Source organism: Callionymus lyra, chromosome 12 (assembly GCF_982586985.1).
Source record: "Callionymus lyra chromosome 12, fCalLyr1.hap1.1, whole genome shotgun sequence".
In the NCBI taxonomy this organism is placed as follows: domain Eukaryota; kingdom Metazoa; phylum Chordata; class Actinopteri; order Syngnathiformes; family Callionymidae; genus Callionymus; species Callionymus lyra.
This window is the reverse complement of record NC_141829.1, coordinates 27,589,577-27,604,712: the sequence shown is the minus strand read 5'-3', so window position 1 is coordinate 27,604,712 and position 15,136 is coordinate 27,589,577. Positions and strand designations below refer to the sequence as shown.

At 38.8% G+C, this 15,136-nt stretch overlaps 1 protein-coding gene across 6 annotated transcripts in view; it reads left to right on the top strand.

Annotated features, from left to right (window-relative positions):
- The first annotated feature begins 2,879 nt into the window (after positions 1-2,879).
- Positions 2,880-15,136, top strand: part of LOC148068839 (partitioning defective 3 homolog B-like) — a 130,257-nt gene continuing 118,000 nt past the window's right edge. For all 6 annotated transcript variants that reach the window (XM_087804725.1, XM_087804727.1, XM_087804724.1 and 3 more), the window contains exons 1-3: positions 2,880-3,114; positions 3,568-3,688; positions 13,441-13,542. In XM_087804725.1, the coding sequence (XP_087660851.1) occupies positions 3,572-3,688; positions 13,441-13,542 (219 nt within the window). In that variant the 5' untranslated portion in view covers positions 2,880-3,114; positions 3,568-3,571. The remainder of the gene's footprint in view (positions 3,115-3,567; positions 3,689-13,440; positions 13,543-15,136) is intronic.

The following is a 15,136-nucleotide window of genomic DNA, read 5'->3' as shown; positions in this document are numbered from 1 at the left end:
ATATCATACAGTTTCTGCTTATAATACATATCTACAGTGGAAATATAGTTGGTTTTGCCTCTAGAGACTCGACAAAAATTGTTCCATTCTGTTGTCCTCATCTTCTACACAGAATGATCCGTTGAGGCAGAATCTTTTCTTGCAATAAAATGGTTTATTGAACTTACAGTATGACGTATGCACTCTTTAAAACACCGCACCTACTGCTGTAGATATAAATATAACGGGGAACAAGTAAAGCGACAACTACAATGTGTTTAAAAGTCATTACAATAACTATTTTACCTGTACATGCACCTAACTTACCTGGAAGTTTCCTGAGTCGGAGTGACTTCTCTGTGGATCTGTGCGCTCGTTTTGTTACTCATTGCCGCCATTTGTGAATCTGTGCTGATGTGCTAGATAATCCATACACTTTGTTTTTTTTAATCATACACCAGGACGGCTTCTTAATATACCTAGAGATTTCACCTTTGCTCTCTGCTCTAATGGTGGCCATTACTTTCTTTTGAGAGAGGACGTTGGTGTAGCCACTTGTCACTCAAACATGTCTGATCAATGGGGACACAACCGCCCACATATGACATTTGGGTCTAAATGAGTTGAGAAAAACTTTTTATTTCAATAAAAAAACTTTTTTTTTAAACCTTTCACTTAAATAAAAACAAATAAAAAATAAGACTTTAATTAACCCCAAAAAAAATATTTAAAACTTTTTACACTTTGATTTAAAAAAAAATTCAATTGATTTAAGCAACTTATTTCGTGATCATATAACACAAATGTCCTACCCATAATGTGGCACTGTAACAAAAAGACAACTTCAATTAAAGAAAACTGTTTGAAAATATTTTTAGAACAAGAGTTAAATATAGCAACAGACAATGAAATAAAAGAAACCACCGAATGAATTGCTATTAAATAGAATTTTAAAAACTTGATAGAATGGATTTATTTTTATTATTATTATTTTTTCCTATATATATCTTTAGTTTGGAGAGAGTAGGTGGGCGGGGTTAAAAAGGGAAGTTTAAACTTATGTAAAAAAAAAAAAATACAACAACAGAAATGCTAACAATAAGGACCAACTAATTGAATAAACATCAGTAAAGTTGCCTAAAGTCACCTTTTGTTATTGACATTAATCATCCGAATGTTTGCTTTAGCAACACACTCTCAGGAGCAAACCTAAAGATTGATAATTATTCAACTGAGAATAATCATAATAATAATATTAATAATTAGGTTTTTATTCCAACTGATCAACAAGTACAGTTTAACCAATGAGGTTTCAGCTGAAACAAGCATCACTAGACTGACAGTCAACTGATTACACCCTGAAGACTCCTGATTGGTGAAAAGGTTTCTTGGTGAAAAGGAACTTTTATGTGTGTCATTTATTATAGATGTGTATACGTGTCCATTGTCATTTGTGATGTGTAATAAAGACAATTTTCCATATTTTCCATATGAGAAAATATATCGAATTTAATTCATATTCTACACTTAAACTTCAACCTGATCAAACTAAAAATAATAAGCAATAATCTAAAGATTTTTATTTTTTCTTCCATTCTCTAGGAATGGAGCGAAGAAATTACTGAGACACAGCGAGACAGCAACACACAAAAATCACTAGAGAGAGATAAACATTGTCAATAATGATCTAAAAAAAAGTATTTTTTTCTGACTTTGTAAGCTTAACTTAACTTAATGCACTTGACTTTGAAGACATACTTTTCTGATGAATATATAGGTTTTCTACATGTGAAGTGTGTATATTTTGCAGGGGAAGTTCAGCATGTGTAAAAACAAAAAAGTTGACAAAACTTTAACATATACTCTCCCATTTGAGGTACACAAATGTGTCTGTAGCTTACTATAATTTAGTTTTTCCTAAATTATACATGTGTTGTATAGTACACATTTACTAAGTATCTTATATAACTGTTTTGACTGCTTTATGCAATCCTTACAAGTTCAAGATAAAATAACTGCACGGTGGCTATGTCTTGGTTAATTAAAAAAAAGCAATGCACTGCTAATGTACGGGTAACATTTAGGATCTGCATTAATTCTAAATAATATATTGCATAAAACAAAACCTTGCAGGCAGTTGTGAAAATGTATTGAATATACAGTACAGTAAGTCTTACAACCATGTTTTTGGTCAAATTGAGTGCTCTGTATAAGGTATATATTTAAGTATATACCTTTTAGGCATGGAATAGAATGTGTAGTTTTATGAAGTTAACTTGAATTAAAAAGAAAAGAAAACAAAGGTGTCCCTTGTGTTGCCTCTTGCCTTTAAAATGTTATTTATTAAGTTGTTTTTTTTATGCATGATGTCACATTTTTTATTAACACGTTACAATAAACTTTTATGTTAAAAGGGTTAAGACAACAGTTTTTTAATACAATCAAAGATTTGTTGGAAGAGTTTGTTTTCTTCCAAAAACAAGAACTTTCATCTTAATTGTATGTAACTTCCAAACGATTCATGTCACAAATCAAACATGTATATTCACTAATAAATACATAATAATTATATTTTACAATACTATTTTTTCTTCCATAAAATTAGAGTTTTTTTTCCCACTGATGATGATGACGATTATGATGACAATTATTACTATTATTATTATTAACGCAGGTTTGAAAACACATATTTACTCTCTCAATCGTGACAAGGTGGTTGTTAGTATTTGATTATAGTGTGTTGTTTTATTCCATAGTTGACTCGAAGAGTTTCTCTTTAAGACGCAGTCAAGAGCAGTATCCTCGCCACAGCGGGGTTGGGGGGCGAGTCTGCAGAAATCACTAAACTTTTAAACTTTGTGCTCATGATCTCATTCCCATGATATATATCTTCCATTGGGATCTACGTGCAAACATTACGTCTTGTCAGCCGCGCTGTTGTTTTCAAGGTGGAGTCAACGTCCTTCAACTGGAGTCCAAACTTGGAATGATACCCAGGCATCCCTTCCTCCAAAGTTCAGCGAAGGCGGCTAACGCTAGCTAGCATAGCGCTTTAGGCTAACTGTCGTAAAAGTAGTAAAATCCCTCAACAACACCCTTGGACGCTAAATCCGGGCTCATAAATGTACCTGACGGGTAAGATAGTCGAGTGCTGTGTGTCTGTTTAGATAACGCTTTCTTATTTTTCCGTGAGTTAGATCGGACGAAGTTAAGAGCAACACTGATGCTAGTCACTGTGAGACGTCAGAAAGCAGCATCCAGCAGCTCGGTTTTCAATTTAACAATATAGCTTATAAGTCACACAAATAACGATAAATTAATACGAATGTGTGGAAGGACGGAAAAGTAAAGGGATGATCCAGAGGATGAGTGGAGCGGAAGAAAGTGTAGTCGACAATAGACCGCAAACTGCTTTACATTTGTTTTTTCTTGCTACAAGCGACTTGTTTCTTTTTTGTAAAGAAACGTTTTTATTTTAACAAAGATATGCTTCGTGTGCTTTATGTATTTTGACAAATCCCATGACGTTCTTAATTAAGGACATACTTTTCGGAGCATCTTTTCATTCCTTGTTTCTCATATTTGAAGGATAATGAAAGTGACAGTGAATTTTGGGGCGACGGGTGTGGTGGTCCCGTGTAAAGATGACTGGACTGTCCGGGATCTCATCCAACAAGCCACACAGAGATACAGAAGACTTCTGCAGCAGGTATGACTCTTGTCTTTTTATTCGTCTACACCACTGTTTTTTGGTGTTTCAACATTTATTGAGCCAAGTTACACTTTTTTTTTCTTTGGAAAAAATCACCATCAGCCAAATTTTAAAAATGATAGCCGTGGGATTCCAACCCTTTTCCCCCTCGCAAGATATTTTTGAAATGATGAAGCCCAAAAGATCTTCCTTTATGAAATTTGCTCTACATAACTTAGTGGATTCTTTACTTGGATGACTTGAATTGAATGGTCTGACTATAGCTCGTGATGGAAGGATGTGTGGATTTAATAATCGTAGTAGCATATTTACTCACATTTGGATACTCTTCCTCTGCGAGTAACTCCCAAAGTGACCATGAGCCCTAGTCTTTAGCTCAATTATAGTCTGTAGTTTCAAAGTCTTCTCTCATCATGTATTAAGAATGCCATTGATTTTCTACCAAAAACGGTCATGCACTCAAACCCACAAAATGGTGCAAAAAAATATTCAGATGTCTGAATCTATGAGTGTGCACGAGTTCAAGCACTCTTCCTTTGTTCATCCAAATCAATGTAGAATTCAGCGTAGATGGGTTGATCCCTTTCTACACCTCCAATAAAATATATCGACCACATTTAAATAAAGGCTGAAAAAAAAAATGAAAACATGAACTTAAACTGGATTAACAGTTTAGTTTTGTTAATTTTAAACATTTATTAAATGAATCACACTGTTGTAAATGAGCTCAGACAAGCTCCTGTGTAAATCTTTATATTTTACATACACGGTTATGAACAAGAATACTTTATTTTGATTGGCTTATTTTAACAAGCCAATCTTAATCTTAAAATGGAGTTTAACAAGATTTTAAGTTTAAAAAGATTAAAACTGTAAATCAGTAACTTAAAGCACTCACTAATGATGAAGTTATTGTAAACATCTCTGAGCTACATCAGAATTTGTGGCTCACCTAAACAAGTGCACAACACATGCGTGTATTCTTATTCATATTGTATGCAGATAGTTTTTAGACCAATTAAAAATGGACATTTTTCCCACGGCACACCTCACAATCTCTAATGGCACACTAGTGCATAGTGGTTGAAAAACAATGGTACACAACAATCTTGCTTCTTTAATTCATATAAAATTTGATTGTTTTCAACGATTGTTGTAATGATAAAATAAACAACCATGTATTACTATTTCTGTTACTTTTCAAGTGAGAGTCAATTGTATATCTGCTCGAAATTAATTGTTCACAATTAAGCAGATGTCAGCTATGAACATTGTTTGATGAACATTTACAAATTGCTTATCTAGCATATAGATATAGATTTTCTTTTTCTGTAAGAGTGGAAATTAACTGGACATTTGCTGAGAAATGAAAATCAAGATTTGTACTAGGTATAATGTATTTTTTATTTGTTAGAAATTATCAGACATAAATTGTAACATTTTTGATAGATACCCACTTTTATGTGGGAGATGTGCGTTTCCCTTGCACCCTCCCTTCGGGTGTTTGTTATTGGCTGGCTTCAGCTTTGGAATGATCTTCCTCTCTCTTTGCGCTTGACTCCTTCAAGAAACATCTTAAAACATTTTTATTTGTTCAGGCTGTTCCTTGATTTTCTGAAACTCCGGTGTTGTTCTCAGTGTTATCTTGATCTTTTAAGTATATATTTTATTGAGTATTGTTTTGATTGTTTAAGCGCGTTGTGAGCCTGGTCTGGAAAAACGCTCTATAAATATAAATATTTTATTTCAGTATTGACAGTTTATGCAAGTATCAGTGCCATCAATAGGTGCAAATAAGTGCCACCAGCCAAATTTTTAACGTCTGGGGTCTCTAAAAAACCTATATTAAACCTCACGTTCAATCTGTGCTTTCTATCACAGGATAACTAGTAGATCAACAGGAACGATGTTATACTCTGACCGTCAGATCCATCTGTAAATCATGTTTGCCGAAGCCACTCCCACACGCTATGAATTCAGAAAATGTTATTATTGGAATTACAATTTCAAAGAGAAATTGTTAAATATAGTTATTTCAAAAATGTATTCAATGCTTAATTAAAATACAAGATCTCAAAATGTAAATGTTAAATCAAACCATTCAATATTCTGATGGCACAGATCTACTTCCATAACTGGTTCATATCTTCACTCCCTTTAATTACAATTTGAACCGTATGAGAGTAGTTTGAACATATGATTCCCTCTATGTCTGTTTTGTTCTTCATCAGGTAAAAGTCTAAACCAAATTTGAATATGTAACAGTCCATTTCTTCTGTACATTACCAACATTGTTTGTGTCTCCACCACGCTCCACTAATTCTTTACAGCAAACACTATTGTTGCAACTTAGACACATCATCAGTGTTGTATCCTGCGTTTATAGGGTGTTTAGGGTCTCACAACAGACACCCTCGCCCAGGTGTCTGGGTTGATCAGGCACCGGCTTGTGTCTAAGTAGCTTGTTTAGTCCACGGATCCCCCCCACTTGATCCACAGCCACCTTGACACCTTTTCTGGCGTCGGTGATGTCTCTGGTGGCTTTCCTTATCTGCAGTCCCTTTACTCCCAACATGGAGTTCCCTGATGAGAGACTGACCGACAAACCCTCTGCATCCGACCTCGATTGGGTTGCATCGTGCCCTCCATACCCTGCTTCCACATTTGCCTGCCAGCTCCTCATACACGGCCCTCTTCCTCTTGAAGGCCTCCTCCATCTGGTCTTCCCAGGGGACAGTCAGCTCCAGCAGGACCACTTACTCTGTTGTTTCAGACACCAGGACCATGTCTGGTCTGAGTTTGGTCACTGCGATGTTATCAGGGAACTTGAGCTGTCTTCCTAGGTCCACCTTCAGCTGCCAGTCCTGAGCTGTTGCCAGAAGGCCCCCTGCTTGAGTCCTGCGCTGCTGCGGCTTCTCCCAAGCTCTGACAAAGGCGATGGACTGCCTTGTTGGTTGTTGATGTTTGCTGGTGGAGATGGCGGTGCTGATGACCTCTGAAATGACCCGCAGCACCTGGACATGGCGCCAACGGTAACGCCCATCTCCATGTGCACGTGGGCAGCAGCTTAGGATGTGCTCCAACGATCCGGCTTCCTGGCAGAGAGAGCACAGTGGGGTCTCGGCTAAGCCCCAGCGGAAGGGGTTGGATGGGCTTGGGAGTACATCATACACCGACTTTATGAGGAACTTGATCCGATGTGGCTCAGATCTCCATAGCTCTGTCCATGAGATCTTCCGGTTGGCTGCCTCTTCCCATCGGGTCCATGCGCCCTGCTGCCACATCCCTGCTGTCCTACTGCAGCGGGCTTCCTCCACCCCTGCTCGGACCTCCTCCTGGATCAGCTGTCGCCTCTCCTTTCCCTGGGACTTGTTGTAGCGAGGTCTAGGGTTACTGCGAGACCTGCCTGTCCAGATGCCACTGTTCCCACCAGCTCACTGTGTCGCAACCGTGCCTCAGACTGGTTGACAGCCTCCTGAGCCTTCCACTTCCTGGCGGTCCTCCCTTCTATGCCTGCCGAGGAGACCTAACTCTTTTACAAACTGCTTATTTTGTGTTACTCTAAGAATGACTCTTAAAGCAGTTCGTGGAGGAGAGGCGGCTGCACTTAAAAAAAGATATAACCCCATAACATTCTCATCTGTTATATGGTGTGGAATAAGAAACAAGCAATATAGTGTTCTTAACCCTTTTCATTCAAGAAGAACTGCCACATATCCATGATGAATATATAGATGAATATATTAGACAAATTATACGCCTTTCCATGTATTTTTCAACGATGATGTGACCCACATTTCTTATCTCTAATACCTCTTTCAATGTGTATATATATATATATATATATATATAATATATAATATATACTTGAGACGTGAGCAGATTTTGAATCATATTCAGACTAGTTTATAGGATTTGTTTACATAATTTGTGTTTTTCTAATATATGATTATGCTGAGTGTACTTCTTTTATTTACATTTTTTCACAAAACCCTATTAATTTTAAAGCAGGGAAGACTTTTATTTGACTAGTTTATTCAAAAGGAAAACCAGCATTTGTTGCTTTCATTGGAACCTGCAGCTAAACTTTGATGGAACTGACGTCATGTATCTGTGACTCTCGTAGACGTTAAGCGATCAAACGCGCATTATTTTGTTCGATATATTATTTAAAAAAAACAAGCTTATAATTCTATATCGTTTTTTCTGAATTGCGTAAAATGACTGTTGCACGTTTTGCTCTTTTTATTCTCGATTCATATGAATTTTGCCGTGCGTTCAGTGGAAGAGACGGGATCTCTGATTGGCTGCTGTGCATGTCAATCAAATTGTCAACCAATCGGCGCAATAACCATTTGATTGACATGGACAGCAGCCAATCAGAGCTCTCTTTACTATTTTCTTATATCATATTTTATTAAATCACGCGATCTACTCGCAACAGCTTTGCGATCGGCCGGTCGATTGCGATCGACGTATTGCCCACCCCTGTTCTAGGGCTTTGTATTGGCAAGAATCTGGCAATATGATACTTATCATGATAAATGTATTGTCGCACGGTATATTGCGATAGTAGCGAAGATATATTGTTTCTTTTAAATAATTTATTGTACTAGTACCATCATAGCATAGTAAAAAATCCAATGCTATTACGTGCTTAACATCAGCCATATTAGATGCACATGAGTTACATTCTGACCCGTTCAAGTAGAAGAACTCACATTTCTCCGGTCCTTAAAACTCTTCACTGGCTTCCAGTTTCTTTCAGGATCAACTTTAAAATTCTGGTTCTTACTTTCAGAGCTATTCATGGTCAGGCTCCTCCTTACATAGAATAGAATAGAAAAGCTTTATTCATCCCCAGAGGGGAAACACACTTTCACAACAGCGCAGTTTAAAAAAATAAAGTGCAAGGAAAAAGAAATAATAAAAGAGATAATACAAAATAAAATAAAAACGATCTTAAGAATATACAATTATTTACAAAAATTAGAAATGTAACACTATTAACAAAATAAAATAGAATAAAATAAAATAAAAACGGGAAAAAAAAATAAAAATAAAAAACACACAAGAAGAAAAACACACTACGGATTAGCATCAGGATATTTGTAGTAGAGAGTTAAATATCCTGACACCAGTTGAGATGAAGGACCTTCTATAACGCTCCGTCCTACACTGGGGGTGCCTGAGCCTGCCACTGAAGGCTGGCCAGCTCCTCCACGGTCAGGTGCAGTGGGTGAAGAGCGTTGTCCCTGATGGAGGATAGTCTGGAGAGTGTCCTCCTCTCTCCCACCTCCTCCACCGAGTCCAGCGAGCGGCCCAGGACAGAGCCGGCCCTCGTGACCAGCCTGTTCAGTCTCTTCCTGTCCCGGTCCGTGCTGCCTGCTCCCCAGCAGACCACAGCGTAGTGGATAGCAGAGGCTACCACGGAGTCATAAAAGGTCCTTAAAAGTGGTCTGCACACTCCGAAGGACCTCAGCCTCCCCAGGAGGTGGAGGCGACTTCGGCCCTTCTTATACACGGCGTTGATGTGTGTGGACCAGTTCAGTTTATTGTTGAGGTGAACACCCAGGTATTTGAAGCTGTCCACTAGCTCAATGTCCGAGCCCTGGATGCTCACCGGTTGATGTGGTGGGGACTTTTCTTGAAGTCAATCACCATCTCCCTTGTCTTACCGGTGTTTAAGCAAAGGTAGTTGCTCTCACACCAGTCAGCAAAGTCCTTGATGACTGACCTGTACTCCAGCTCGCCCCCCCAGACACGCAGCCCACAATGGCCGAGTCGTCAGAAAACTTCTGGAGGTGACAGCTGCTGGAGTCATAGGTAAAGTCCGCCGTGTAGAGGGAAAAAAGGAAAGGTGACAGCACTGTCCCTTGAGGCACCCAGGTGCTGCAGATGGTCACCTCAGACCTGCAGTCCTGCAGCCTCACATACTGCGGCCTGTTGGTGAGGTAGTCATCGTCCATGCTGCCAGCTGTGTCCCAACTCCTGCGTCCTCCATCTTCTTCCTTAGCAGCGCCGGCTGGATGGTGTTGAAAGCACTTGAGAAGTAAAAAAACATGACTCTCACAGTGCTACCGGCGGCTTCCAGATGAGTCAGTGCCCGGTGCTGCAGGTAGATGCCGGCGTCGTCCACCCCCATCTTTGGCCTGTAGGCGAACTGCAGCGGATCCAATGCAGAGCTCACCGTCGTGCGTAGCTCGCGGAGTACCAGCCTCTCCAAGGTCTTCATCAGATGGGAGGTCAGGGCGACTGGTCTGAAGTGGCTCGGCTCCTTCGCGTGTACCGCCTTGGGAACCGGAACCACACAGGAGGTCTTCCACTGGACCGGGACCTTCTCCAGTTTGAGGCTCAGGTTGAAGATGTGTGTGACCAACTCACAAAGTTGATCAGCACAGTCCCTGGGCAGTCTGGGGCTGAGTCCATCTGGTCCAGCAGCTTTCCTGATCTTCAGTCGCCTTAATTCTCTCCTCACCTGTTCAGATGTAACAGAGAGAGGTGGCTGTGGGGGGTTGGGCAGCTGAGGCAGTAGGGCGTGTTGGGGGGGAGAAAGGTGGCTTGGAGGTGAGAACAGTTGGGGGGAGGGGGCTGAAGCAGGGGAAAAACAGCTTTGTGAAGAGTGGGGGGCAGAGATGGAGGGGGGAGGGGGGCCCTGATCAAACCGGTTGAAATACTGGTTAAGTTCAGTGGCCCATCTTTGGTCTCCCCCTGCTGTGGCTCTGGCTCCACTCTGGCCATGACCTGAGATGTTCTTCAGGCCTTTCCACACATCCCTTGTGTTGCCCTGCGCCAGTTGCTCCTCCAGTTTCCTCTTGTATTCCTCCTTGGCCATCCTGATCGCCTTCTTGAGCTCTCGCTGGACCTCTTTAAGCTCCTCTCTGCTCCCTGAAGCAAACACCCTCTTCTTCTTGTTCAGCAGAACTTGAAGTTGAGGGGTCACCCATGGCTTGGTGTTGGCAAAGCACCGCACCTTGCGGGTCGGTGTGACGTTGCCCTCACAGAACTTTATGTAATCCGTGGGATGGTCATTGAAGGTGTCGATGTCATCACCATGAGAGAACACGCTCCAGTCTGTAGACTCAAAACAGTCTCTCAGCCTCTCCTTGGCTTCATCATTCCACATCTTAACAGTTCTTTTCTGTGCAGGCTGTCTCCTCACCATGGGAGTGTATTCAGGTCGCAGACGTATCAGGTTGTGATCAGAGCGGCCGAGGGGGGGTAGGGGGATGGAGGTGTAGGCACCTTTTACATTTGCATATAAAAGGTCCAGAGTCTTGTCCTCCCGGGTGTGGCACTTCACGTATTGTGTGAAGGTGGGAAGAATGGAGGAGAGTGAGGCATGGTTGAAATCCCCGTTAATGAGCAGGAGAGAGTTCGGGTGTTTGAGCTGCAGGTCCGACACTGAGGCGCTCAGCCTCTCGCTCGCTGCGGCTGCGTCCGCAGAGGGAGGAATGTAAACAGTGAACACAATCACATGTGAGAACTCCCTCGGGATGTAATACGGGCGGATGCCCACCGCAACAAACTCTATGTCCTTAGTGCACACTTGTACATCACTGATCTGATCCAGCCTTACACCCCAGCTCGGGCTCTGAGGTCTGTGGATCAGAATCTACTTATGGTTCCACGCACACGGCTCAGGACCAGAGGAGAGAAATCTTTTCAGGCTGTTGCTCCTAAGCTTTGGAACGATCTTCCTCTCTCTTTGCGCTTGATGGAGTCTACTGACTCCTTTAAGAAACATCTTAAGACGTTTCTATTTGTTCAGGCTTTTCCTTGAATTTCTCGAACTCCTGTGTTGTTCTCAGTATTATCTTGATCTTTAAAGTATGTACTTTTTTGAGTATTGTTTTGATTGTTTAAGCGCTTTGTGACCCTGGTCTCGAAAAGCGCTATATAAATAAATATTACTTACTTACTTACTTACAGTCAGATTTAGAAAAAATCATAAACTCAAGATTTTTGTGGAGGAAGACAAAGCTGGTCCACATGCCTAGATTTCATTTCTAAAATATAATTTGTACATTGACATATTTTGAATTTTGAGATGACGATAATATTTTTACAATACTAGTTAACAGTTCCATGATTAGTTAAAAAATATCTACAATATATATATATATATATATATATTTTTTTTTTATAAATGTTGATTTAAAGTTTTCATAATGGTATTTTTTAGAAGGGCGTCCGATCCACATGCATGAATTGTGTTGGTTTTTGTAGTTTATGTTGATCATGAAAAAGTGAACTTGTTTAAAGATTGACATTTGCCCATCACAAGTAATAACTTAATAACCCAGGTAATAAATGGATAGAAAAGATATCCAGAAAACATTAATGCTGATTTCCATTGTTATCAAAATCATATAGCTATATTGTGAAGCCACATATAAAAAAGATAACCACATTCACAACATTGTATATATGTAAACAGTTGGCATGGAAAAGGGAATTTAATGAAGACAATACACAAGGTTGGCATGGAGGAGTAGCAGGGAGAAATGAGTAAACATTCTGTGGAATTTGAGCTAAGATAATATATGTTAAGAGGAGATAGTTAACTGGGGAGAGATGTGAACAGGAGGGAGGCTGTTTTCTACAAGAAATAATCAACTTGTTGACAGACTCCTCATTTACTGTTCAAGTAGACAAGTGTTTACAGCTGACTGTTCATGTGATCTCAGCATGCATACTTTATTTAAGAATTGAATACTTCCCTCTGACTATTGTTGCATCTTTTTTCCATTCTTCTATATTTTTATAAGCTTGTTTTTTTTTATTTGTAGATCAATATTTTTTACCAAGGATCAGAATTATGTTTGAATTTTTAATCATAATCACATGGCAACTTGTACGGTTATGTTTGTAAAATATTTGAACTATTATGTGATTTAGGTGACTTTAAGAGTGTTTAGGTAAGGTAAACTGTATACTGTTATTCAAATAACATACAATGTTGTTTTACAAATATGTACATACATGTAGATAAGGGTTATCTTAAAACACCAGCTATCAATGATAATTTGATGTTAATCTTCTCATAAAACTATTTGTCTTACATTCTAGGGATTTTTTGTTATATTAAAATAAACGGCACCGTTTAGAGCAATCTTCACTACAGAAGATCTGAATCTATATTGCTATTGATAGTTAATATCTAATAAGAATGTTTGTTACATGTATTTAGTTCTATCTATAAAACAGGTTGTGTTTATTTATGTATTTTGAAAATATCTACCAATGTCCTCAGCAAAAGGCTGCTGTTTACACTTTTGACATCTCACATATTCCCTGACAGTAAATTGAACTTTAGCAAGTCATTTAATAGAGGAGCACACTATAATGTTTTGAGTCATACAGTAGATTGGCTTCGGCTATTTGTACTCTATGTTTGTACGCCCGTCGGTTTGGACTTCACATTGTTGTTTAACAACCAGCAAAATTTAGTCAGCTGTCTAGTGGAGCGTCGATCTCATTAATCACAGACCCAACACAGCGAGCAAAGAGAGTTTGGAGGTAGAGCGAAAAGGCCTCGACAAGATTTGTGGCAAACTAACAGAAAGACCGAGAACAACAACAAAAGAGTGTTAAATAAAACAAACCCAAACATAATAATAACATTACTAATGATAAATATAATACAGAATTTCTTTGTCGATACTGTACCCATGGCTATATGTAAACTTATATATATTCAAATCTTGCTTTAAACTAATCTTGTTTTGTTTTTTTCTTCGCTGTAGCAAGGACAGTTCCTGGTCAAAACTCAACATGTTGAATACTGTGATGGGGGAATTTTGGACCCAGATGACATCCTTAGTGATCTTGTTGAAGACAAGGACAAGGTAGGGGCATGAACATAAATAGTGAATTTGTTAGTCTGGCAAGGTTTTCTTATCTTTCTGTCCCTTCAAGTAAATTAATGGATTCATTTTCTGACACTTATTCCCTTATATTCAACTGTTTACATATACACTCATACCTACGGACAAGTTTACAATTATCTTTTGTATGTTTTTGGACTGTGGGAGGAAGCTTGAGTCCCAGAGTATGGTTGACACAAATGTGATACTTCTCCACCAATTCTGTATCAACACGCTAAAAATTAAAACGATGCCACCTTTTTTTCGTTACCCTAAGTGTTAAAGAAGAACATGCCGTCTTCAAAACCATGGCTTCTAATATTTTGAGTAAAAGGAAGACACTTCGATGTCTTTTAAGTTTTGAAACTGAAACAGGAAACACTTTAAAACCTCGCCAAACCCTTGAATGGCCTCTTGACTTATTTATAAAGTTCAAGGTGTGTGAATTTAACTTCACTTGTTAAACTAACAACGAACACATGTTTTGTTATTTGAGGGAGAGACACTTCATTACAGTTACACACTAAAGAGGTGCATGTTTCCAATACTTTAAATTAATGCAATATGATAATAAAGTTATGTTATGTACCATATAAAGCATAATGTTACATTATATGAGTGTTGCTGAGCTCATCTTTTGTAAAGGGCAATTAATGTGTTGATTTAAAGGGAAACTTATGTGAAAACCAAACACATTCTAATGAGTACAATAAGGTCAATTTAAGAGACACTTCAGGAACAACTAATGTGTTGATTTAAGTGTGAGGTCCATTATTACCTCATAATGGGTTCTGCTCTTGTAGCCTCTTGTTTGCGGAGATTTTAGACAGGGTTGACCTGATTAAGTAATAACTTTAAAATGGAGCATCATCATGATGAGGGACTTACTGCATCCTGGAGAGGAAGACTTCAACATATGAAACATGTGAGTAAGTCAGGAGAGCCAACGTTTTCACATTAGCTGTTTTCTTTTTTTAATACTAGCAATCTGCTCATTAGCACTGTTTTACTGTAAGTATTTTTTATTATATAGCGCTTTTCCAGACCAGGGTCCCAAAGCGCTTAAACAATCAAAAAATATTCAATAAAGTATATACTTTAAAGGGCAAGATAAAACTGATAACACAACATGAGTTCCAGAAAATCAAGGAAAAGCCTGAACAAATAAAAACGTCTTAAGATGTTTCTTGAAGGAGTCAGTAGACTCCATCAAGCGCAAAGAGAGAGGAAGATCGTTCCAAAGCTTAGGGGCAACAACCTGGAAGGATTTCTCTCCTCTTATGTAATGTATGTAAGGGTTGGTTTATGCCCTTCCCCAGCTGGAAGGAACCTTCCAGTAAGTGGATTCAGGAAAAAAGTTGTTAATAGTTAATTTAATTATGATTTAAATTAAAATGTTTTAATTGTTATTGAATACGTTTTTATAAAAGGGTAAGCATCAAATAGGTGGAGTAGACCGCTCAACCTAGAACCAGACCAGGATAAAATATAAAGTAGTGTTTTTTAAAAGAAGAACAACAATCTCAAATTAAACCAATAAATGCACTAAGACAGGGACACAGAGCATGTTTTACAT